Genomic DNA, 25,910 nt, shown 5'->3' with positions numbered 1-25,910 from the left:
TTGGAGCAGAAACAGCTACAAGGAAACACATGTAAGGCAACCCAGGACCACCACCCAAAATCAACAGCGATTCCTTGTGGGGCTGTGGATTCTAAGCCTGCCCTAGGGGGCTAGTTCGGTTGTTAAACACTTGTGACGGCTTCCCTCCCTGGGGATGTTGTGTCTGTCCCAGTCACACGGCGAAGAGAGCAGTCCCCAGGCCCGCACGCTTCGGGACGCCTGTTCTGTAACTTTTACACTTCGCAAAAAAGAAAAGCGGTACTTGTGGCACCTTAGAGACTAACACATTTATTAGAGCATGAGCTTTCGTGAGCTACGCTCTAATAAACGGGTTAGTCGCTACGGTGCCCACAAGTGCCGCTTTTCTTTTTTGCGAATACAGACTAACCCGGCTGCTGCTCTGAAACCTTTTCCACCGCGCTCCTTGGGGCTTCAGGCCCCGATGGATTCCCAGCGCCGGCTCGCTGTGCTATATGAGGCACGAGAGCAGGGCGGAGCACCGGGAGCGCTGCGGCAGCGGCATGGGCAGCCCGGGCTCATTGCCTGCAGCTGGCCTCCCAGCAAGCGGCGCCACGCGCAGCCCCGTGCGCCCAGGAGGCGGCGGCGGCGGCGCTCCCCCTCCCCACTCAGCGCATCCCCGCCCCACCGCCGTCTCCCCTGCAGCCTCCCCAGCGAGCCCCTCCCCGCCCCCACGGCTCCAAAGCCCCCGGGGCCACAATGCAGCTGTCCTCCCACCAGCCTGGTGCCTGCTCCTAGTCCTCAGGCTGGACCCGGGGGCTCTTGCCTCGCAGAAGTAGGAGTTACCCCCTCCCCGCCCCCCCCCCCCCGCCCCGGTCGGAAGATGCAGAAGGGCTGGAAGAAATACTTCGGCCAGAAATCCCTCAGCGAGGTCACCATGGATGAGTATCTGGCCAGCCTGGGGCTGTACCGCAAGCTCACCGCTAAAGACGCCTCTTGTCTCTTTCGGGCTATTTCCGAGCAGGTAAAAGGAGTTTCCTTCCCACCCAGGGGGGCTGCCCCTCATAGGCCCGACCTGGGTGGTCGTTTTCCCCCCCACATCCTAGCTCTACTAGCTGGAGTTCAATACAATTCATGCCTTTGGGGGGGGGGGGAACTTCACCTCTCCCTTCCCCCGGATTCTAGCCCCTGCTCTCCTAAAAAGAGCCCGCTGAGCTTGTAAGCGGGGTTTGACTTCTTTTCTTTTGGGGGTGGAGGGGGAATGGGGTTGGTTGAGGTTAAGGCATCATTTGCCAACGTATTTTTGGCTTTCTCTCCATTCCCAAAGATGGAGCAGCAGGAGTTGGATAAAAGTTTCTAGTTTCTCTCTTGTGCACCTTTAAAGATTTATTTGGGCATAAGCTTTCGTGGGCTAGAACCCACTTCATTGGATGTTAGTCTCTAAGGTGCCACAAGGACTCCTCGTTGTTCTGGCTGATTCAGACTAACACAGCGACTGCTCTGAAACCTAGTTTTGTTCTGTCTCTTACACAATCGTGGGTTAGTTCTAGTTTTGCAAAATCCTCCGATCTGGTTTATCTTTTATCCTATCTACCAAAGGTTGGGTTAAAGGTTCTCGTTTGGACTAATATGCTACCAATGGTTACCTAATTAACAATCATTTATTTTCCTTTAGCATCTTCAAATTCTTCCACTTAAAAATTCCTGGGCAAATAACGTAAGGCACAGATGTGCAACCAAAAAGCATCATGCTATATATTGAGGTTCTATTTATGAGTAACTTATAAAGGGTTTTATTAAATGATTGATCGCATTGCATCCGATGACGTGAGCTGTAGCTCACAAAAGCTTATGCTCTAATAAATTTGTTAATCTCTAAGGTGCCACAAGTACTCCTTTTCTTTATTCTATAGACTGTTAGTCCAATGGGTCTACAGGTTGATTACAACTATCTGTCACCTAATGGTGTGTTTATAATTACCTATAGTATATGTTTTTCAGGTCTGTAACATGCTTATAATATATTCACCTTATAATGTAAATCAGGGGTTCTCAACCTTTTTCTTTCAGAGGCTCCCCCTCCCCAACATGATATTAAAAACTCCACTGCTCACCTGTTCCACAATAACTGACTTTCTGCATATAAAAGCCAGGGCCAGCGTTAGGGGGTAGCAAGCAGGACACTTACCTGGGGCTCCATGCCATAGAGCCCCCGCAAAGTTAAGTTGCTCAGGCTTTGGCTTCAGCCCCAGGTGGCAGAGCTAAGGGCCCTGGGCTCCAGTCCCAGGCAGTGGGGCTTCAGCTTTCTGCCCTGGGCCCCAACAAATCTAACACTGGCTCTGCTTGGAGGACCCCCTGAAACCTTCTCACTGTCCCCCAGGGGCCCCTGGACTCCTGGTTGAGAACCAATGATGTAAACTATATGTAAAAGGAGCCTTTGTACAAAGTGTAATTTAAAATTAGCTGCAAACCTTTCATTTCAGTGCCTTTTAAACACCTTTTTTATTTTCTAGCTGTTTTCTTGTCAGATTCATCATATGGAAGTCAGGAAGGCTTGTGTTTCGTTTATGAGGGAAAACCAACATAACTTTGAGTCTGTAAGTAGACTTGTGTATTTATGATATGCAAAGTTTTATGTGTTAGGAAATAATGGGGGTGTTTATACATAAACATTTATGTAGATCTGTGCACTGAACCTACATCTCACTGTACTTCGTTTTGTTTTTAGTTTCTAAGTTTTTTGACCAAGCACAGGTTTAAACTAGTACTAAGCGAGATGAGAAGTTGAGGGTAAAAGGCTTGCTCATTTGCCTTAGTCTGTATACTGTCCATTAGTTTCTAGTCAACCTTAGATTTGTTTCTAAATCTTGGAAATATATTTATATGGCACAACATTTTTATTTGTAAAAGGTAATATACATTTATTCTAAACATCTGATCTCTCATTTTAAGTAACAGCTTATTAATGTCTATATGGTACTATAATCAATCTTTGTGAAACTGAAACTTCTTTTGTGTGAGGAAACTACATTTTGAAATAAAACATCCACCTCTAAGGACAGTGGAATACAGCATAGCTCTTTAACCATGGTGTTATACGTACTTTAATGTCACTGTACACTTTCAGTGGATGACTTCAACAACTGTAGAAGCCTGCTATTTTCACCCAGTGAAGACTCTACTTTAACTGAAGTGGTAGAGGTCTGTGGTTTTCATTCAGAAGATCAAAAATTAAATCCCTGCCGACAAATGTGGTGTCTTTATATACCTAGCCTCGGTTTGTTACAATGCTGCTGAATATTAGGAAATGTACTTGTTGCTGCTGATGGATCAGTGGCTGTCAGCAACAGGTAAACTTACCAGTATAGACAGATCCTGTGACTACTTTGAAACAACTTGGTTCTGAAGAGCATTCTGAATGCTCTACTGGCTATTTGAACTCTAATTCACAAATGGCTTTCCCTGCATCTTAAGGGAACAATTCTAAACAATCCACAAAATAGATGTTGAAAGCAATAAACTAGCTTCTTTTAGTATTATAATACTGTAAGTTTCTACAGTCTTTCACATCAAGTGATATTAAAGTGCTTTGTACACTGTGTACATACCCCCCACTTAAATGCAGCTACCATTGGGGTAGAGGGAGACATCCAGCTGGCTCAGAACCTGCTGCATAATAGTGAGAGATGAGACTTTTTGGTGACAGGCACTTGCGCAAGTTCCTACTCACAATTATTGCTGTGGTATTTTAACTTCTATACAGAGCAGCCAAGATCTTTGCCTTATCCAATAAAAGGAGGACACAGTAAACTACATGGCATTTAAGATATTGGCCTCTGGAGGAAGGGCTGGGGTGAGCAATGCTAGTATTTGCACTTGTGTATCTTAGGATATCTACCTTTCCTAACCTTAAGCTATCCCTTTTCAACTAGACGAGTAGATATAAAATTTGATAATAGCTAAAATTGTTACCCTGCAATTTAAAAACAAACGTGCTTGAAAAGTCACTTCTGCAATGCACTGAATGGGAGCAGGTGGGGCAAATTGTTAAAATTTTCAGACTGAAGTATTAGACCCAGATATAACCAAATTGTACATTTAGTAGTGCATGTGCATGAGATATCTGGACCTTCCAGATCTCATGTTTGACACAAGACATTCCCATATGCTTCCTTAATATGTTTGAGGGGAAACTGCTATAATTCTGACTTTGATTTTTTTTTCTGTTCAATCTAGTGCATATAGATAAAATAGCTTTTCAGCAAGAAGTTACCTCCTTTACTAAGCACATACATATGCAATTGTTCCTAAATGTGGGGGAGAGGGAGAAATCATTCATGATCAGGAAGGCTAATTACTTGCCTTATGAACTCAAAGGCTGTTGGCCTAAAACCACTGCCTATATGCTGACCAATTTCTTGTACTCCTTTCTGCCCCAATTGTCTATATCCATCTGTTGTCTTATACTTAGATTGTAAGCTCCTTGGAGCAGGGACCATCTGTTGTCTATACATCGCCTAGTACAATGGGGTCCTGATCCATGATTTGGTTCCTAGGCACTATGGTAATACAAATAAGAAAAATATTTTCAGTTTTCCTCTAAACTCTTTAAATACAAGTGCAAATTCTGACTCTTAATGTTTCCAGCAGATTTAGTAATGATATGCAGCTGATTAAATCAATTATCTTTTTTTTTCTTTTTTTCTTTTAAAGTATGTGGAAGGATCATTTGAAAAATATCTGGAACGGCTAGGAGATCCAAAGGTAAGGCCAGATTCATATTCCTGAGGCTGAGCCCAAAAAGCTCATGAAGTTTGCTGAAATGCAAGTTTGAATGTTGTTTCTGTTCTCCCTGCTAACTTGTACCTCAGTCCTGCTCTCAGATTGATATAGGTGCACCCTTGCACCTGAACAGAGCCCTGTTGATTTCAATAGGACTTTGTGTGGGTGCAGTAGGACTCTGGATCTGATGGCAGGATCAGGGCCTTGGTTCTTGCTTGTGGGCAAAAAAGGGGCATTGTCAAACCACAACAATGTAATTTAAGCAGAGGGAACCAAACTTTGGTCCTGTCAGTCTGGATCTTTAAAAGGCTATTACAAAACTGGGTGCATAATTCATAGCAAATGTTTGACAAATTTTGCATTTTTTTCCAGATTTGGAAAAAAGAAAAACCCCTGCTTTCTTACTTTAACTTATTATTTCTTTGAAGATTTTTAACTAGTGAACATGAGCAGGATACAAGAGTATCTAAAGCAAATGTAGTATGTTTATCAAAGAAATATTTAAAAACATATTCGAGACTGCCACAGGTCTAGCTAGTAGAGCTTAGCTACAACTTTGCATCTGATTACTGGGCCAAAAATTGAATACTTATTTGTCCTATGTCAGTGATCTTCTCTTCAGGAATCCTCATATTTTACAAATTTCCAGATGCAGAAGGAATCGGAATTTTGCAAAAGATGGAACTTAAGTATTTGAGGAGTACATCATCACTTCACATTGATTCTCTCTCTTTGTGGGTTTTCTTCAGTGCCCACATAAATATTTTTAAGGCAGTCTGAGGGGTTTTACACTTATCACTAACTTTTAAGGATTGAGGAGTAGACCCTTTTTCTCATTGTCCCGATGAAACACAGTTATTGCAGAGGGCAGTATATTCAGATGTACTCCTTTATAGAGCTTGGTTTGAATCTTTTAGGGCTTTGAAGATAGGGGCTCAGAATTTTATCCAGTAGCTAGAGCTGGTTAGGAAATGCTTACTTAAAAAAAAAAATCACGAAAAATGTTGACTAGCTCTGTTAATGGTATAGTGAGAGCCAGTATACAGTTCCAAGTACTGCACGGCAGGCTCAGTTCCATTACACATTTGACGAACAGTTATTTCGAAGAACAGTTGCCTTCTAACATGATCTCAAAATGTTTTTATACACCTAGGAAAGTGCTGGCCAATTGGAAATAAGCGCTCTATCATTGATCTATAAGTAAGTCTCTTCCCTTTTTTCTTTTTCTTTTTTTTTTAATTTTAAAATAAAATTAATCTTGTAATGGGATGTGAATGGTTAAGGGTACTAGCTGTGGGGCCCAGAATCTCTTGATTTTTTTTTTTTATTAAGGCTAGAAGGGACCATTATGATCATATAGTGTTGATGTCAGCTTGGCTTAGGAGTGACTGCCGTTCAGTGTTTATTATGTGAATGGGTGGCTGCAGACCAATTCCAGGTAAAGAGGATCCCACATCCTGAAATGTACTGAATTGGCATCCTAATTAAGTCTCGCAAGAGGACAAAGACCTGGTGGCCATGGAGATGGAGCTAAGTCTGACTACTGGAGGTTTCATTGCTGCTGCCTAGGTAGTACTGGCTCTGAATTATCAGAGGGCTTCAGATTCTAGTGATGTCTATTTGGCACTTTTCATAACTATTACACTTTTTTTTTTTTAAGACTTTACAGTGAAAGACTTGCTGACGGGGAAGTGTATGAAATGATGTGGAGTTGTGTGCACTAATGCTGGCTATAAAAGTTAATTGCCAACACACGAATAAAACTCTGTGCTCGCTATATGAGGTGTCCTTGAAAATTCAGGAAGTGAGAAGTGCTGCTCAGTGTGTGTGCCTGGAAATGCATTTAAAATAAATTTATAATTTCAATTGACATTTGAGTCTGCTGCAGGCACTGTCTGTCTTGCTAAAAAAAAAAATATACTGCCACTTTTGAACAAACAGTTTAGGAGCCTAATGGCGGAGACACTAAAATACTTTGCATCCTGTTTCAGTCCAAAATGAACAATTGGATTTCTACAAGGTTCTAATGGCATCCTGTACTGAGACTTTAACTCTTTTGGGAACTACTTCATTTAGGGTTAATTGCCTCACTATCAGAGCAATCTGTCTTGAGATCAGAATTATCTGACATAATTAGATGTATCTTTCTATTATCTGAAACCAGACGTAGGTTTTACGAGATATTTCTTCTTTCAAGTAGATGGTTCCACTTTGTGAATTTAGTTATTGCTTAAATTCTACGTTGGCATTCAGTTGTTAGGAAAAATATTCTGCTCTCGTTCTCTATTAACCAACAGTGGATTCTTCAAACTATTCTCTTCAAACGTCTTCATAACAAGCACTTGCATTAAACACATGCTCTTTCAATTCTCGATTTTTTTTTCCCCTCCCCCTCTTTTTGCCTAGTCGAGACTTTATTCTGTACCGATACCCTGGAAAGCCACCTTCCTATGCTACAAACAATGGCTTTGAAGACAAGGTAAGGAGATGTGAGCCAATTTTCTACCCTCCCACTCGTAGATAGCTCTAATTTCACTCCGTTCTAATGAGCTTTTCACTTCAGTTTTGCTCTTGTAACTCCAGTGGAGTCTCTGCACATTTTGCACACTTAAACAACAAAACCAAAGCTAACTTCAACAAGGCTAATGCTCCACAAATGAATTATTTCACAGTTGAATACTCTCATTGCACAGTAATTAACCTTTTGCTAGACTAAGTTCCTGTTGGCTGCAGGAGTTAGAATATTACAGATGAGGAATCTTCCCATTTGATCAACTTTAGCTTTTCTGGGCTAATGGTGCTTGAATACAGTTCCCTGTGGCTATTTTTTTTAATCTTACTAGCTAGAATGAGACACTTGGATTGAGTTGCTAATGAGTAAAGTGAAGGTGGCAAGATTAGACAAATATATAGGTGAAGAAAGGGCACTCTTCTCCCTCCCCCAAAAGAGAACAGACAAGTTTTGGGGGTCTTTTGAGGTGTATTTTTCCCCTCCTGGATAGAAATTAATTAGCTTGATTTTTGTGGGTTGTGCATTGTTATGTAAAGCAGTAGATAGTCTAAACCCACTTGAAATTTTTACACAATTGAAGGGTGTAGGAAAAGTTCTTTATTTAGCTTTTTCTTGTGAAATGGCGTTTCCTCTAGTTTGATACTAGTGGGCCAATAAAATTTTGAAGTTTGGGGATTCTAAATGTAAGAGTGATTGGTATTTAACTTCTAGACTATTAGTTGTTCATAAGGTAGCTGACTCGCAGTAAAGTCTCTCATATTTGACCTTAACAGTTCATGAGATGACGAAACAGTGTCCATGTGGGTAATAGGCAAACTTATTTGTGCACTTGCTACAATCCCTTTTACAGGGATCATATCTGTTTCTAGCACTCTGTTTGTATTTATACTAAGCATACCCATTGTTTGGACAGGGAGTTAAAGCACTGGCCTTAGAATAAGTAAAGGATTTGTAGTCTCGAGTGAGAACATCAAATAGAAAATGTTTGGTTTTCTTTCATTTCTTCCTCAAAGCTTTTTGTTGTTTTTTCAAGATCTTGCTGTGTTGTTCCAGTAACGGCCATTACGACTCTGTGTATACAAAACAATTTCAGGCAGATGCTGCTGTTTGCCAGGGTAAATTAACTCTCTTACACTATTTTTAATGGGAAGAGTGTTAAGTACTTCAAATGTTCTCTCTCTTGGGAGGAGAGGGGTACTGAAGGGAGAAGAAAGTGGAAAGCTTGTTAACTATTTTTAATGTAGTTTAGTGTAATTATTATGTTATGAAAGTCCACAATAAGCACATCCACTACTCTAAGGTCACCTATCAGACTCCAGGTGTTTTGTCTGGCACCAAGTCAAAATCATTGGGTTCTGTGTGCTTTGTTTGCCTAGCTGTCTTGTATGAGATCCTGTACAAAGATGTGTTTGACATGGACGAGGAGGAATTGAGAACTGCAGTTGAGATGTTTCGAAGTGGGACCAAAAAGAACAGAAACAGTGCCTCTGTTGGAAGTGAGGATGCAAACTTTGATTGCCTTCCCGAGAAAGTGTCCAAAACTTCATCTGAAAGGAGGTAGTGGATTAAAAACAAAATATCCTGTGAATGGTAACTGATCACTTAAAAAAGTTGTTGGCGGGATTAGCCTACGAGTTGTGTTCTGAGCTTCCATGTGGAACATCTGTGGCCATCCTCCAGTGTCCTGGTACTGAGCCAGAGTCTGAGCATATTGTGGAAAAAGCAGCGTGCTTTCCCTGGGACTGGGAAGTGACATGAGTTTGAGCAGCAACCTCTCCCACTGGCTATCGTCAACTGGCACTGTCAGTTGGCACCTTCTTACTGAACAAATCATGAGTAATCAGAATCATTGGCTTACTTTAGTAAGAAACTATTATACTACTTTAATTCCTATTAGTATGGCGGCAACAAGACTGCTATGAGAAAGTGAGCTGGATTCTGTTCTGGCTTGTACATAGTTAACTATGCCCTAAGTTTAGGACCAAACCCTGCCCTCATTTGCAGTGCCACTATGTAGTCCTTTTGTTTCTGATGGGGTAGTAACCAATGGCATTGTACAGATGAGAGGACAACATTTGACCTAATAAATGGTAATGAAGTGCAAGCCAGAAAGAACCCAACTTAAGTTGCTGGCTCTGGCAGTTCTTAAAAACTTCTAAATTAGACATACTTGTTAAGGAGTCCTTGAGGATTTTTTTTTTTTTTTTTTTTTAAAAAGGAACTCCATAGTGCCCATGAGTGGAATAACTGAAGAAGTGTTTAAATTTGCAGAATGGAACTGGACTGACCCTTCCTTAAACGTAAAACAATGTTGGCTGCTACTGCGTGGAAGACCTGAATTGAAGGGGTTAGGGGAGAGATCATTTTATTTACAATTAGAAAAGGGTTTACTTTGTATGAGTGCTGCACATGCAAAACTTCATATTTGTACTACATTATAATAATGTTAGGTTCTGGCTTGCATCTTATCACTTGATGGCACCATGGTTCTTCTATTAGGTCATTCAATCAGTTTGATCTTGTTGATTTCAGTGCTGGCAAGAAATCTTGCATTGTATTTTGTAATCCTATTTTTAAATTGCTTAGAGTGGAAGACTGGGAAGGCAATGATACTGACAACCCACCTGAAGATAAACTCAAACAAGGCATGGAAGAGGCAAAGGTTTGGCAATTAAGGGAGAATCCTTTAATTCTTTCCCATTAGTGTTCACGACACTGTGATTAAGGTTGAATCAGCCCTTCCTATTCTAAATGCTGCTGGTGGGGATTTACATCCTTTTTTTATTTCTTCAATCTTGCATGTGCATGTTTTAGTTTTTAGCCCTGGTATTCTTTCTCTTCTTTTAAAGGTTTCAGAGTAGCAGCCGTGTTAGTCTGTATTCGCAAAAAGAAAAGGAGTACTTGTGGCACCTTAGAGACTAACAAATTTATTAGAGCATAAGCTTTCGTGAGCTACTGCATCCGATGAAGTGAGCTGTAGCTCACGAAAGCTTATGCTCTAATAAATTTGTTAGTCTCTAAGGTGCCACAAGTACTCCTTTTCTTCTTTTAAATTAATTGTTGAGCCTTCTATCATATTAAAAAGCTTATTTCTGAGACTCTTGTTCTCTAGGTAGCTTTAAAAAAAACCCCTACAGGTTTTAAAAACAAAATTTGGCAAACAATCCCTGATCTGGACTCTTACCTAGAAACCATCTAATCTATCTTATTTAATCTAATTTTATTTTAGACACATGAACAGTGCTGTTGTTCCATTTTACCACATCTGGCTCAAAACACTGGTCTAGCTAACATTCCAGGAGCCTGTGTGTGTGTATAATTAATTACACACACTTATTGACTTTGGTTTGGAGTTCTGTGGTCAGCAGCTTCTGAAAGTCAGTCTCTAGTTAGTTTCCTTCCCTAGTTTTACCTAGTCACTTAAACTTTCTATCCTGAAATCAAGCAGATCAGTATAGAGTCTGTGGTTAACTTCTGCAACATGATTTTTATTTATCTTCTTTGTCCTCAAGCCTCAGAATCCATAATACCTAAAGACTTGTTCATATTCTTCTTGGATTCTGTACTTGAAGTAAACTAATTACATGTCGTAGTGGAACTGAAAGAGGCAGGGAAGACAAAGTGTATATGCTTATTTAAAATAATTAGAACCTCTGCAAGGAAAGGAAGGGGTTGTGAATATATGGCATGCTTTTAATTGTTGTCCATTTTAACTCTGTTTAGCCTCCAGAAAATCCATCAAAGATGCCTTTTCCCTATAAAGTGCTAAAAGCCCTGGACCCTGAGATCTATCGAAATGTAGAATTTGATGTTTGGTTGGACAGCAGAAAAGGTACCTAAAAAAACCCCTTTGAATATTCTATAAATTCCTGGCTAACAGTAAAAGTTTTATTGAGGCTCCATGAGATTATTTTATAGACCAATTTACAAGTATTTTAGACCTGCACAGGGGGCTTGAGCAAATAGACACATACCTGAAACGTGAAGGGCATTATCTAACTCAGCAAACATATCTGTGGAACATACATCCTGTTACCGGCCAGAGACTTCTTCTTTTTCATCTCTAAGCAACCAGTAGAGTACTTCCAATTTTATATGATGTCCATCATGCTCCTGAAATCTGATCTGTTGAGAAAAATATACTGGTTCTGGACTAGGAAATGTGGGAGTTCAGGAAAGCTTAATGCAATAGCAGAGTATCGTCTTGTAATGCTATTTTCAGATTCTGTTCAAATGTAAAATGGGGACTTTTTTTTTTTTTTTTTTTTTTTTTACTTTATGGTAGCAGTGTCTGCACAAAGGCTCATGTGTTCCATAAATGCATTTGGGTTCAGAATAACAGGAAAGGATGGAGGTCACTTGGCAGTTAATGTGCACTTTGAACTGCCAAATGAGACAAGTGGTCCCTTCCTCCCCAGCTCTCCAGGGGCTTGAGCACTAGGGAAATGTTACTCTCTCCCCACATCTCTCTTGCATACCAAAGAATCCCAAATTGTGAATGCAACAATAGGTTCACTTTACTCATCACTGAAATTCAGTCCAATCCTTTCTGGGACTAAACAGAGCAGTCAGTTCCCAGTGTGCAACAGCGCTATACGGAAATTTAGGAGTGATAAAGGAAGAATAACTTTTCAGAATTTCCCTGTCAGGGAGACTTAAGTGGATTACAATTATCCAGATACATCACGCCTTACAAAATGATCACAATTGGTCAGCATTTAGTGTTTTCATATCTTCCATCAGCACAGCAGCCCCTAATGCCAGGCTGGGCTCTGGACTCTCAGTACAGCTACACTGCATGCCCCTTTTGGGGAAGTGCAGAGTATATACACTGCACACACCTCTAGCCTGGGTATTAATAGTAGTGTAGACAGTGAGGCATTGCTTAGGCAAGTAGAGTGAAGACATGCCTGAGCCCTGTGTGTATGTATGCTACATGGCTCTCTACTTGCACAAGCAGTGCCTCTCCTCTCTACAGTGGTGCCCTCCCCCCAATTGCAGGGAAAGGCTCCAGCAGTTGGTAAAGGCTCCGGGAGCCTTTCTCTGCTGCAAGGGCCTGACAGAGCCTTTTCTCACAGCAAGGAAAGGCTCTGGCAGGAGGGAGGTAGTGGAAAGAGACTCTGGAGGTTCCCTGCTGCCGAGCCATTCCCCACTGCCTCCCCCGTGCCAGAGCCTTACACTGATGCATGTAGCTACACATCAGTGCGGATGCAGTCTGCTTTTCATTGTGATGTGTGGCTACACATACCCTACACGCTACCGCAAGTGGTATGCAGTGTAGACATAGCCTCAGTGCTGACTCGGAGGAAAGAGACGTTTTTTGTTTCTGGGACAAAATTTCTATATAGTATTGCAGCACACTGGTCGGAGAAAGGACTGAATTTCAGTGATGAGCAAAGTGATCCTGTTGCATATGTATTTTCTAAAGTGCTTTGGGATTCTTTGGCATGCAAGATAATCTGGGAGGCACAATCTTCCTCCAGAGCCCATCTGCCATCATTCACATTGGAGTTGTCACTATGGTTTGTGGCATCCCAAGTTGTGGGGAGAGTGCAACGTTTCCCTAGTGCTCAAGCCTTGGAAGGGACTACTTATCCCATTTGATAGTTCAGAGTGCTCACATAATGATGTCCAGGAAAACACAGGAGATAATTCACTCATTTCAGCCTATAATACGTACCCAGAATTGCACTCAAGGGAACTAATAGGTAAAAATGAAGAACAGTACCTAGCTTAAATTTTCATTTTGATCTCTTGTAGAACTTCAAAAAACTGATTACATGGTGTTTGCTGGGAGACAGTACTATTTAGGAGACAAATGTCAGGTTAGTACTCGAAGCAGATTCAGTAATGATGAATTACTAAAGTTGCTTTAAGTAAAGTATATTAAGTTATAAAATTATCTGAACTCATAGGGTCTTAGAGATTTCTTCTCTCATTATCGCTATTGACCCCATTGTATTTATCTGATTTTATTATTATTATTATTATTTATTATTATTATTATTAATAACTTTATGTAAATTTAAAACTAGCACAAGATAGTACATGGGAAGGGCCACTTGAAAGCGGACCGTGAACTAGTGCTATAAATTCTAAAAGTAGAGGAATTTAAGACTGAACTCTTGAAATACAGACGCCACGGTAACTGGCACTGTACATGAACCTTAGCAGAATGGCAATGAAAGATGGACAATAAGAGGGTGGGTTTTTTTGTTGTTGTTGTGTTTTGCAGTGCCTAGTGCAATGGGTCCTGTTTAGTTGTTGAATCGTACAAGGCAGTTTTGGTTCTGACCTGTCCTCTCCCTGCCTTTCTTCCATCCATGAAGTCCTCTCTTATTCTTTTTCTTGTTGTTTGTATCTGTTCCTGCAGTGTCTCTCCCTCTGCTGCCCACTCGTCTACTGTCTCTATTTTGGGTAGGGCGGGGAGTGCTGGACTGGAGTATTCCAAGACTCTCAAGCTAACTCAGTGGTATGTGAGCAGCATGAAAACAGCTCCTATGTTACCAGCCATTGGGGGGAACCAAAGCACCATTAACGTGTCACTGTTTGGGTTTACCTACTCCCCCTTTGTTTCCCTCTCCAGGTACGTCTGGAGCCTGTGGGTAAGTACTACAATGCTCATATCCAGGAAGTTGGACATGATGGCAACATGGTGACTGTGTTCATTGAAGAGCTGGCAGAGAAGTAAGCAATCTGAAGACAGCCTTAGAACTGTGTGTCTTATTTGCTGAAATCCTCCTTTTTGTTGAGTCTGCGCGCGCGCACACACACACACACACCTCTCTCCCAACAGATGTTTAAATTGTGGCTGTCAGAATGTTTTGAAACTCTGGGTTCAGTTTCTTTTCAGAATATAAAATAAAAACCAGACCCAGTTCCTTACCAGTTTAACAGGTTGGCAGTAGCTACCATTCCATCGGAGCAGATGGCAGGAATAACACCTCTTGGGTTTTCATTGAAAACATTCCAGGTATAATCTAACTACCATGCGGATAGAAAGCCAAAGAGTCTCCTGCTGGTTGGGCTGAGTTCATGGTAAACAATGAGTCAATACAACTGGCTTCTAGAACTTCTTAGGAGTGGGACTTGAATCACAGCTAAATAATGGGTTGCTTTTAGTCCTTGAAATTTGTTCTGACAACTCTCATTCAAATTCTCTCCTTGCCCCTTCCCCTTAATTTTGGGAGTTTTGTAAATGCCGTAAGATAAGTCATACATCTAGCAAAAATGCCACTTGTTGGCACATCCCAAATTTACCTTTGATCTGTCTGTATTGTTGTCTGTAAGATTAAAAAGCACAACTTTGGTGCTATGTGCATGTTTATAAGTAACAGGTATTGCAGCATGTCCTTGAATGAAAGAATGTGCAAGAGTTAGACTGGATTAAAGATAAATTTTAAAACAATCCTGAGAGTAGCTAACTAGTCTCTGAAAACCAAGACAATGCTGGGATCCAAATTATATTTAAAAAAAAAAAAGCAGGGGAGGGGGGAGAAACATTGACTACTATACACATTTTACATTATTATGCATGTTACTAGTGCTGTTACGGGGATGATTCTGCCTCTGACACTGGATCTGTCTCTAAAGGATAGAGTTGCCATTGATGCAAGTTACATGCCTATAGCAGGAGAGTCTTTTGTTTTGCCCTCATCTATCTCTGAGAAATCTCAAAGTAGGATTACTATCCACGTGGGTTGGAATGATAAAAAGCTATATTTAAACTGTCCCCTGGGTTTGGCTAACTCAGATGTACACATTTCTAAACTGTGTCTTTGTTTTTATGTGCTTCTTATTTAAAGAAAAATCTGCTCGCACTTGATGGCAGCATGGCAGTCATTTTTGTCTAATGTGACACTGACTTGCATTAGCATGCATTCCTGTGGCACTACTTACACTAGTATTTTTCATGTAGACATATTGTTCCATTGGCAAACTTAAAACCAGTGACACAAGTTACACCTGTCCCTGCATGGAATGTGGTTCCCAGTCGAAAAGGAGGAAACTATCAGAAAATAACAGGCGGCTATGTTTCAGAAATAGGTTTGTACACGGTTTCAATAAGAATCTTATTTGATTTTTTTTTTTTTTTTAGGGGAATGAACGAGGTTTGTAGCAGCAGTCTTCAGATATTGGATCTGATTGAATTCAATTGGTAATATAAAACTCATTTTAAGGGGGAATGATTGAGGAAAACCCTTCTTTGGAGAGGGGATGAATGGAGGCAAACTTTGGATGGGTATTTTGCTGGGGTACTTTAACACACATTCTCAATGAATTTGCTATTTAAGTTTAGTATTTAAAATATCTAAGAGGCTGTAAAGCACTTCATAGACAATATAGAAAGGCCAGGTCCCTTCATCAAAGAGATTATCTAATTTTGTTGTAAGAATGATGGTAACAGCAGAGAGGGAATGAAGTGAGGAAGGGGTCGGACTACAGTAGTACATTTCCATAGTAAAGCGGTGTAGGCTTGTGTGCCTCTTGATGATTCAGTGAAGGGTTTTGTAATTGACTCGTTCCCTATGGGAATCAAAGTAAGGTCTTCAGTGAGGGGTTTGAATGATGAGTTCTGGCTTGGCCTAGCCAAAACTGGGAGGCTATTCTGTGCATAGGAAGCTTATTAAACATTCTGCTTATCTACCTGTAAAGGATTAAATTAGTATTTTAATAAACTCACACATTTGGTTGCACTTTTCTAGGTGGATGACTTTTTTGCCATACTCCATATCCAAATATTAATTTACAGAATTTCTCATATGAATTACTTTATAATTACTTTATAATCTGAATGTACCTCTGGAGTTTCTTATTTCTCCATTTAAGGTAGTCAAGTAGACCTGTACAGATGTTTAACTGATCTAACTTCTCTTTTCCACTCACCCCCATTTTTTTTCTTGTGCTTCTTTGAAATTGCAGAAATGGATATGAAATCACGGAAGAGACTGTTTAAGAAAGTCCGTGGGAAGGAAGTTTACATGACCATGGCTTATAGTAGGGGTCAGCCAGTTCTTCCACCCCGGCTACAGCACAATGTTCCTTCAGGTCGCTCTTCTCCAATTAATTGCTCTCAAAGTTGTGGGAATATGGCATCCTATGATCACTACCGTCCTCAGAATTCTCCTCAGAGGCATGGCAGGGGATATGGAATGCCCAGGTATGAAGACTTAGAATCCTAACAAAGACCAGTATTCATTTCCCTGTTAGGTCTCCCACAGTTTTAGCCCTAGCTAATCTTCAGCTATTTAATAGATGACACTACGGGTGAGTTTTATCTGAGAGAATCTGTAGGCACTTCTTGGTAACTGGATTTTTTTTACCCTTTAAATTTAGGGGATCTGCCCGATTTATAAATAGGAACAACATGGTTGGCCCTCAAATAGCATTCTACCCTGGTCCAGGGAAGAGATGTTATCAGAGCTATGACAATTTCTCCTATAGATCCCGGTAAGCAAGTATAAATTTCTTTACAAAACATTGTACTACAAATAAGGGGAAAATCTTTTAAAATGGCATGATACTGAACAATGGGTAAATAGCACTTCTGCAAACATTGTGTAAGGGCATTTCCAAAAGAAGTATAATTAAAACTTAATGGAAACCCGCTTATACTCCCGTGTGTGTGTGTATGTCTTGACTTTTTTTCTCTAAAGTTCATATAGCCGTAGTCGCCGGCAGATGCAGTGTGTCAATAAGGAGTGTCAGTATGGATTTGTACCAGAGACTGGAGAGGAGCCTCAGGGTTTGGAAGAAACCATAACTTTCTATGAAATTGAAGAAGGAGATGAGGCTGCTTTTCCTGCTTTACCAGTAAGTCATGAGCTAGCAGTTCATTTAGAAATGTTTGCCAAAATGAAAAGGAAAGCCTGTACAAATGTGCAATGTTGGGGTAGGTTGTTAAAACACACAGCTCATATTTCTTGCAATAGGCTTTTCAGACTTGGCTGTGCAGCTTTGAAAGATGTGGAAGGGAGTTCTCCTCTTGTTTGCCATGCTCTAGTTAGAATCTGTTAAATAACTATGAAAGCTGTTAAGAGATATAATAGAGATTCAACTCTTATGAATTTACTACAACTTTTCTACAGAAAGTCTTGCCACTCACCTGTTGCATCAACATCTGCATTTATGTGTGGTATTAAGTGACAAATGGTTGTGATGTTAGAGAACAACACACTAACCACTCAGAAGCTACTTTCTTCTGCAAAAGAAAATGGCGGCAAACTCCAAACTGACTTTTTCCTGAACTTGTCTTTGCACAGCAAGTTTCTATAAAATGAAACGTATTACAGTACGTGAATCCTTTTGTAAGCATAGTTATTCCCCAAACTAAGACCAATCCAAAATGAAACATTTTCAATTCTGCAAGTAAAACAGCAGAATTGAGCCTCCAGTCTAAGTTGTGAAACCTAGCCCCTTTGGTGTCTGCTCTTTAAAAATCATTCTTTTATCAGTCTACTTGCTTTTCCAAATCCTGTTGTAGGTTTAGACTAAACCAACCTAAGTGTGCTAAAAACAGTCAGTCAATATTTAGCTGTCTGGACTGGAGTTCAGGTATAAAACTGCTTAAATGCTGACCATTGTGAATTCAACCGTCCTGTCTTCCAGAATTTTTTTGCCACCGCCATTTTGAGATGATGAATTTCACAGAAATAAACTTGGTATATAAATTGGTAGCTTCCTTTTTTCCTTCTCTTCTGGCATTTAATCACTGATTATGTTTCAGCAGCCATACTTTAGTCCCTTCTTCTGTTCCGGGCTTAACCTATGATCTTTGCTTAGCATTCTTGGAAGAAAACATTGATTAGCAACTTAGATGCACTATTCTACAACTTCCTTTTCAGATTCGGAATCAGTAGCAGTCAGCAGGAATGCATGCACCCCATTTTCCCAACCACCCCCCATATGTTTGCCTGTAACTGCTACTGGATTATTTCTCATGTTCAGGCAGCTATTTTGTATTCATTTTTCTTCTTTCTTCACTTGCAGTACTTAATGGTAGTGCTGCAGCACTTCAGTGTAGACACTACCTACACCATCAGTGTAGGTCGTCTGTCTCCCCGAGAGGCGGTAGCTTAGTCAATGGAAGAATTCTTCCATTGATATAGTGCTGTTTACAGTGGGGGTAAATCATCTTAACTATGCTGTTCAGAGAGTGTGGATTTTTCATACCCCAGCATGAAGCAGTTAAGCTGACTTAATTTTCTAGTGTAGACCAGGCCTCATTCCCCAGCCCAAAGTTACACATCTGTCTGCTAAGGCAGGGAGCTTAGAGATCAGAGGGACATACTCCTCTCTGGACAGAGAGGAAGAGGAAGGCCCTAACTTCGGACGTTCCCACCAGACCCATTTCTGTGTCTCTCACCAGAAATGCCACACTCACAATTCCCCCTCCAGAGTCATAGATTCATAGATACTAAGGATCAGAATGGTCCCTTCTGACATCTAGTCCGACCTCCTGCACAATGCAGGCCACAGAATCTCACCCCACCCACTCCTACAAAAAACCTCACCTATGTCTGAGCTATTGAAGTCCTCAAATCATGGTTAAAAGACTTAAAGGAGCAGAGAATCCTCCAGCAAGTGACCCATGCCCCATGCTACAGAGGAAGGCGAAAAACTTCCAGGGTCTCTTCCAATCTGCCCTGGAGGAAAATTCCTTCCCAAATATGGCGATCTGCTAAACCCTGAGCATATGGGCAAGATTCACCAGCCAGATACTACAGAAAATTCTTTCCTGGGTAACTCAGATCCCATCCATCTAATATCCCATCTCAGGGGATTAGGCCTATTTACCCTGAATATTTAAAGATCAGTTAATTGTCAAAATCACATTATCCCATCATACCATCTCCTCCATAAACTTATCGAATATAATCTTAAAGCCAGATAGATCTTTTGCCCCCACTGCTTCCCTTGGAAGGCTATTCCAAAACTTCACTCCTCTGACGGTTAGAAACCTTTGTCTAATTTCAAGTCTAAACTTCCTGGTGGCCAGTTTATACCCATTTGTTCTTGTGTCCACATTGGTGCTGAGCTTAAATAATTCCTCTCCCTCTCCTGTATTTATCCCTCTAATATATTTATAGAGAGCAATCATATCTCCCCTCAACCTTCTTTGTTAGGCTAAACAAGCCAAGCTCCTTAAGTCTCCTTTCATAAGACAAGTTTTCTATTCCTTGGATCATCCTAGTAGTCCTTCTCTGTACCTGCTCCAGTTTGAATTCATCCTTTTTAAACATGGGAGACCAGAACTGCACACAGTATTCCAGGTGAGGTCTCATCAGTGCCTTGTATAATGGTACTAAAACCTCCTTATCCCTACTGGAAATGCCTCTCCTGATGCATCCCAAAACCGCATTAGCTTTTTTCACAGCCATATCACACTGGCAGCTCATAGTCATCCTATGATCAACCAATACTCCAAGGTCCTTCTCCTCTTCCGTTACTTCTAATTGATGCGTCCCCAGCTTATAACTAAAATTCTTGTTGTTAATTCCTAAATGCATAACCTTACACTTCTCATTATTAAATTTCATTCTATTACTATTACTCCAGTTTACAAGGTCATCCAGATCCTCCTGTATGATTCCCGATCCTTCTCTGAATTGGCAGTACCTCCCAGCTTTGTATCATCTGCAAACTTTATTGGCACATTCCCACTTTTTGTGCCAAGGTCAGTAATAAAAAGATTGGTCCCAAAACTGATCCCTGAGGAACTCCACTGGTAACCTCCCTCCAGCCTGACAGTTTGCCTTTCAGTAGGACCCGTTGTAGTCTCCCCTTTAACCAATTCCTTATCCACCTTTTGATGTTCATATTGATTCCCATCTTTTCCAATTTAACTAATTCCCCATGTGGCACGGTATCAAACGCGTTACTGAAATCTAGGTAAATTAGATCCACTGTTTTTCCTTTATCTAAAAAAATCTGTTCCTTTCTCAAAGGAGGAGATCGATCAGGTTGGTTTGGCACATTCTACCTTTTATAAAACCATGTTGTATTTTGTCCCATTTACCATGGACTTCAATGTCCTTAACTAATTTCTCCTTCAAAATTTTTTCCAGGACCTTGCATACTACAGATGTCAAACTAACTGGCCTGTAGCTACCCAGATCACTTTTTTTCCTTTCTTAAAAATAGGAACTCTATTAGCAATTCTCCAATCATTTGGTACAACTCCTGAGTTTACAGATTAATTAAAAACTCTTGCTAATGGGCTTGCAGTTTCAGGTGCCAATTCCTTTAATATTCTTGGATGAAGATTATCTGGGCCCCCCGATTTAGTCCCATTAAGCTGTTTGAGTTTCGCATCAACCTCTATATCCTCATTCCCATTTGTCTTGCTACCATTATCCCTAAGATCCTCTTTAACCTTATTAAAGACTGAGGCAAAGTATTTGTTTAGATATTGGGCCATGCCTAGATTATCTTTAACCTCCACTCCATCCTCAGTGTTAAGCGGCCCCACTTCTTCTTTCTTAGTTTTCTTATTTATATGGCTATAGAACCTTTTACTATTGGTTTTAATTCCCTTTGCAAGGTCCAACTCTACTCGACTTTTAGCCTGTCTCACTTTATCCCTACATGTTCTGACCTCAGTAAGGTAGCTTTCCTTGCTGATCCCACCCATCTTCCACTCCCTGTATGGTTTCTGCTTCTTCTTAATCCCCTCTCTAAGATGCTTGTTCATCCAGCTTGGTCTACAACTCCTGCCTATGAATTTTTTCCCCTTTCTTGGGATACAGGCTTCCGATAGCTTCTGCAGCTTTGATTTAAAGTAATCCCAGGCTGCCTCTACCTTTTAGATCCATAAATTCTTCAGTCCAATCCACTTCCCTAATTAATTTCCTTAATTTTTGAAAGACAGCCCTTTTGAAATCAAAAACTCTAGTTGCAGATTTATTTTTGTTAATCCTTCTGTTCAGTTTGAACTGAATTAGCTCATGATCACTTGAGCCAAGATTATCCTCTACAACCATTTCTTCTATGAGGTCCTCGCTGCTCGCCAGAATTAAATCTAAAATGGCATCCCCTCTAGTCGGTTCAGGAACTACTTTATGAAGGAATCCATCAGCTATCGCATCTAGGAAAATCTGAGCCCTATTATTATTACTAGCACTGGTCCTTCAGTCTATATCTGGGAAGTTAGACTCCCATGATCACGCAGTTTCCATTAGTATTTACTTTATTAAAAACATTAAAAAGGGCTCTATCCATATCCAAATTAGATCCCGGAAGTCTATAGCACACCCCAAGCACTATCATAGGAGAGGCTCTACTAGTTCTCTTCCCCAATGTAATTTTTGCCCAGACGAACTCTTATCCATTACATCACCTCTTATTTCTTTACATTCTACCTCATCATTGATATACAATGCTACTCCACCCCCTTTACCTTTTATTTCTTTCCTAAACAGCACATACCCTTCAATACCTGTAGTCCAGTCATGACTACTATTCCACCCTGTTTCTGTTATCCCTATAATATCTGGTTTCACTTCCTGCACCAGTAGCTCTAGTTCCTCCATTTTGTTACCTAGGCTCCTTGCATTGGTGTACAAACATCTTAATTTTTGCTGTTTGGCCTCGCTCACATTTTGTACCCTATTAGGCACAGTCATTCTACAGCCAGTATAACCTATTAGACTGGTATTCACGCTGCCCTCTCTCCTACCCACGGCTGTATCCTTTCTTACTTCATCTTCTTCCCTCTCCATGCTAAAATCTGGCATGTAGATTACCTGGACATTTCCCAATCATCTCCCCCATATTCCTAGTTTAAAGCTCTCTTTATCAATTGTGCCAGCCTCCATCCTAGAAGTCTATTTACTTCCCTGCTCAGATGAAGTCCATCCCGAGAGAACTGTCCTCTGTCTGTGAATGCCTCCCAGTGGCCATACATCCCAAAGCCCTCCTTATAGCACCACTGCCTAAGCCATCTGTTGACAGTTATAATCTTGTCACACCTTTGTTGCCCTCCTCTAGGAACAGGCAGGATCCCACTAAAGATCACCTGAGCCTCAATTTCCTTAAGCGTCTTCCCCAGCCTAGCATAGTCTCCCTTAATACTTTCCAGTGAGAATCTAGCTGTATCATTTGTTCCCACATGAAGGATAATTAAGGGATTCTTTCCCACTCCCTTTAGGATACTTTTCAACCTCAGGTCTACATCCCGTATCTTAGCACTTGGAAGACAGCACACCCTTCTAGTCTCTGGATCAGCTCTAGTTACAGGCCTGTCTATTCTTCTCAATAAAGAGTCCCCGATCACATAACCTGCCTTTTCCTGGTGACAGTGCTATTCTCCAGTCTCTCCCCTGTTCCCTCTGGCTGCAAGTTCTTCCCATTCCTATTTTCCCTTCAACCCATCCTGTATCCTCCTGGGGCTCATATATTTGGTGTAGTCTCCCTTGACTCTTCTCCTTTTCCTACAAGACTAGCTTCTCTTCTCTTCTCTTCCACCTTCAGCGACTACCTGCTGAGCCCCTTCTTCATATTCCAACCCCGCAAACCTATTCCTAAGCTCTTTCTCTTTCACTAGCCCGTCTTTTTTCCTCTGCCTGGTTTTTAGTCGTATGCTTCCACTGACCACTTTCCTCACCCAGTCTCCCTTCAAAATTCCCCAGCCCTGCTTCCATCTGCAAGTCTGAGCTTTTCCCTTCAGATACCTCATGTCTTTGCTCCATCATCTGCTCAAACCCCTTCCTAAACTCAACCAGACTTTCCACCTGCATCTCCAGACCTTGGATCTTTTCCTCCATCAGCTCTATCAGACGGCATTTCATGCAGAAAAAACTCTTACCAGGTACCCCCTCCAGGATCATGTACATACCGCAGCTTCCACATCCAGTCATCCTCATTATGTCTTCCATTACAGGAGTCACTTCCACAGCTGCCTCCGTATCAGTCATAGCCTTCCCACCTAAGTCCTGTTAATCTGGGAAACACAAGCTACACCAAAAAGCTACCCCCCACAGCAAAAACAAACGCCAAACAAGCACCACAATACAAACTACCACTCAAACTCCCTTGTTTACAGCTGTTTGCTAGCTCGTGTGCCGCTGCAGCTGTCTGCTGCTCTTTTAGTCACTTACTCCCTTGGATCTCTAGACTCCAAGCCTTGGCAAAATAGTGGTACACTTGGGCTGGAACCTGGAAGTATGCTGTTGTCTTGGAAATGCTCCCCAAGTGTGTGTTTGGAAGGTTTTTTTATCTAGAGCCATGGTGTTGCTTTTTCCCTCACCCCCCCCAACAGCCCCCTACTGAGTTTAGAGTTTCACGTATGAATGTACTGTCAAATTGCCCTATATGTGGTAACTTTACCTCACTGACCATGTCACATACAGTATTCTATAAAATTATTAAATTGCAGCTCCATATCTGCCACAGGAAGCTAAAGCCTAATTGCCATCAGAAAGCTTCTGACTCTCTCTTGTTTACTATGCAATAGCAGTGTTTGCAGATTCAGTGTAATGAAGAATTGCTTCTGCTCAAGGCAGGGTTAGTATAATTTTATAAATCTGGAATTCAGCAAAACTTTTTTCTGTGAGCAGTGTGGCCGGTTTCAGGCCTCTTGTTCTGAGTCCCAGCCTTGTGCCCTAACCACTGACCATCATTCCTCTCATCACTAAGCAGGCGGTATGGAACAGGATGTGAGCTCTGAGTCACGAAGTGAATGACTCGCTATGAAGGCAGTATTGGCTTTGGGTCCTGCTACAGTTCAGTTGGGAAAAGGGGGAGCAGGTTCTATAACCATCAGGAAGATTTCAGGGTGGGCTATCTCGGATCTCTTCAATGGCAAGTGACAAACACACACTAGTTTCAACTGAGTTTAACACTGAGTTGAGGTTCATGTGAATTTAAACTCTGCTATTCCAGCTTATGTTCATCTAATGTAGCTCTGAGATGAGTGAAACAATTTGTATTATGGTCCAGTCTGGAGACCCCAATTAGGGATCAGGACCCTGATACTAGGCATTGTATACACATGGAGGGAAAAGTTGGTCTACGTATATTAGGGGAGATACCTGGTGGATACAACATGGAGGGAGCACAAGGTACCAGTGAGATCGTTGTATGTGTAATAAGTTTTGTGTTTTTGCCAAATCTGGTTTCAGGGTGGTGAGAGCGCCCGCCTTCTGGCGAGTTCACTTTGTTCTAAAAAAACACATTTTATCTTGTTTCCTAGAGTCAGGGTAGCCCTGCCCCAATAGTCCCTGCCCCTGCAGGATTCTGGGTAGCTAGAAGAGGCCCAAGCCCCATTCCACCCGGCAAACAGACTCTGAATTCCTCAGAGGAGGAAGTTGATGAACCAAGTGATAATGGTAAGTTCTAAATAATCGAATACACGCTTGTGTTCGGATTAATCCAGAATCTCCATTTTTGTGTATTCCCGTGCAATGTGTGTGCAGGCTACAAAAGCGGATCCCTTTAGCTCTGCTGCTGAGCCACGTTGCCTTACAGTGTTCTTCACTGGGTACAGAGATGCCTTCCATTTTTCTCTTGAAGCCCAGCTTTAGGGCAGACATCTGTTTCAAGTAGTTAGAAGCATGCACATGTGCAACACCTCAGTTTTTATTGCATGGCAAAAGTGTTAATCCATTTCATTTAATAGTTTGCCAGACTAGTGCTAATGTGGCCCTGCGGGTTTGTAGCAAGACAACTCTTTGCTTGAAACATACAACATAGATTCCATTTGGTGACAGTTACTATGGCCTTTGGTGGAATGGAATAATGGTTGGTTGTCTTCTGACTTTCCTCACAAAGTAATAAACTTGATTACTAATGTTATACAAACTAAATCAAAGTGGATACTTTTAGTAGTAGCCTTGGGTATTAGCCTCTGCCTTATTGACCAAAAGGAGCATTGTCCAAGACACCTTAGTAATCTTTCTAAAAGTGCCAATTGCTCCTTTTCCATCTCTCACGAAAGCCAGGAAGGGCACTCAGTTTAATATCTCTTCATTAAAAATGAGCAGTATTGGAGAGTGTACCAGTATAGTTCATTTCTCATTTCGCTATCCCTTAATCCTCTTTCAAATGCATTGCCTATTAATTAGTGTATAAGGAGTAAAAGGTGCATTTTTTTCAGATAATTTCATTGTAGATCTCCTATTTATACATAAAACACTTTATAAATAGTGACTAGAGGAGGGTAGAAATGTAGTGTTACAGATAGTTTAAAGGATTTTGCATTTAAAATTATTATGGGGATGTAACTCCTTTTGGGGGGGGCGGGAACAATCCTGTACAGACTTGAAACACTTGTGGCTTTTTTCTCCATGTGTTCTTTACTTAATTATCTTAACCTTAACTCCTGTTACAGAGAGGTGTATTAAGTCAAGTTATAAATTTAGCACTACTTTTCAAATAAATGTAAACTAGGGCCAAATTCTTAGATGCATCTAGGTACACTTCATTCTGCACATCTTGACTCAAATTTGGGTTTTCAGGGACTATAAATGATGTTTGCCTTTGGACTACTTTGTTAATGTCACTTGAGCTGTGAAAGAGCGGAGCACATAATGGTAGATGTTTGTAGGAAAAACAGAAATGGTGCAATGTTGGTGTATCCCATTCTAGTAATCCTTTTTCTTAAGACGACTCAAGTCACCTTTGTTGGTGACTGAAATGTAATTCTGATCTTTTTTGTGTT

General features: G+C 41.0%; 1 protein-coding gene across 3 annotated transcripts in view; it reads left to right on the top strand.

Annotated features, from left to right (window-relative positions):
* Nucleotides 1–445: 445 nt before the first annotated feature.
* LOC119860921 (putative bifunctional UDP-N-acetylglucosamine transferase and deubiquitinase ALG13) overlaps nucleotides 446–25,910 on the top strand; it is a 46,236-nt gene continuing 20,771 nt past the window's right edge. Inside the window, exons 1-16 of one of the 3 annotated variants that reach the window (XM_038415121.2) lie at nucleotides 446–982; nucleotides 2,472–2,555; nucleotides 4,672–4,722; nucleotides 5,894–5,940; nucleotides 7,147–7,219; nucleotides 8,286–8,367; nucleotides 8,629–8,809; nucleotides 9,839–9,914; nucleotides 10,976–11,084; nucleotides 13,013–13,077; nucleotides 13,839–13,939; nucleotides 15,171–15,298; nucleotides 16,175–16,412; nucleotides 16,589–16,702; nucleotides 16,909–17,065; nucleotides 24,444–24,579. In XM_038415121.2, coding sequence (XP_038271049.2) covers nucleotides 842–982; nucleotides 2,472–2,555; nucleotides 4,672–4,722; nucleotides 5,894–5,940; nucleotides 7,147–7,219; nucleotides 8,286–8,367; nucleotides 8,629–8,809; nucleotides 9,839–9,914; nucleotides 10,976–11,084; nucleotides 13,013–13,077; nucleotides 13,839–13,939; nucleotides 15,171–15,298; nucleotides 16,175–16,412; nucleotides 16,589–16,702; nucleotides 16,909–17,065; nucleotides 24,444–24,579 — 1,783 coding nt within the window. In that variant the 5' untranslated portion in view covers nucleotides 446–841. The remainder of the gene's footprint in view (nucleotides 983–2,471; nucleotides 2,556–4,671; nucleotides 4,723–5,893; nucleotides 5,941–7,146; nucleotides 7,220–8,285; nucleotides 8,368–8,628; nucleotides 8,810–9,838; nucleotides 9,915–10,975; nucleotides 11,085–13,012; nucleotides 13,078–13,838; nucleotides 13,940–15,170; nucleotides 15,299–16,174; nucleotides 16,413–16,588; nucleotides 16,703–16,908; nucleotides 17,066–24,443; nucleotides 24,580–25,910) is intronic. The other 2 variants (XM_043492110.1, XM_043492111.1) reach the window with 2 other exon arrangements.

This window comes from Dermochelys coriacea, chromosome 9 (assembly GCF_009764565.3).
Source record: "Dermochelys coriacea isolate rDerCor1 chromosome 9, rDerCor1.pri.v4, whole genome shotgun sequence".
NCBI classification, from domain to species: Eukaryota; Metazoa; Chordata; order Testudines; family Dermochelyidae; genus Dermochelys; species Dermochelys coriacea.
This window is presented reverse-complemented; position numbering and strand designations above follow the sequence as displayed.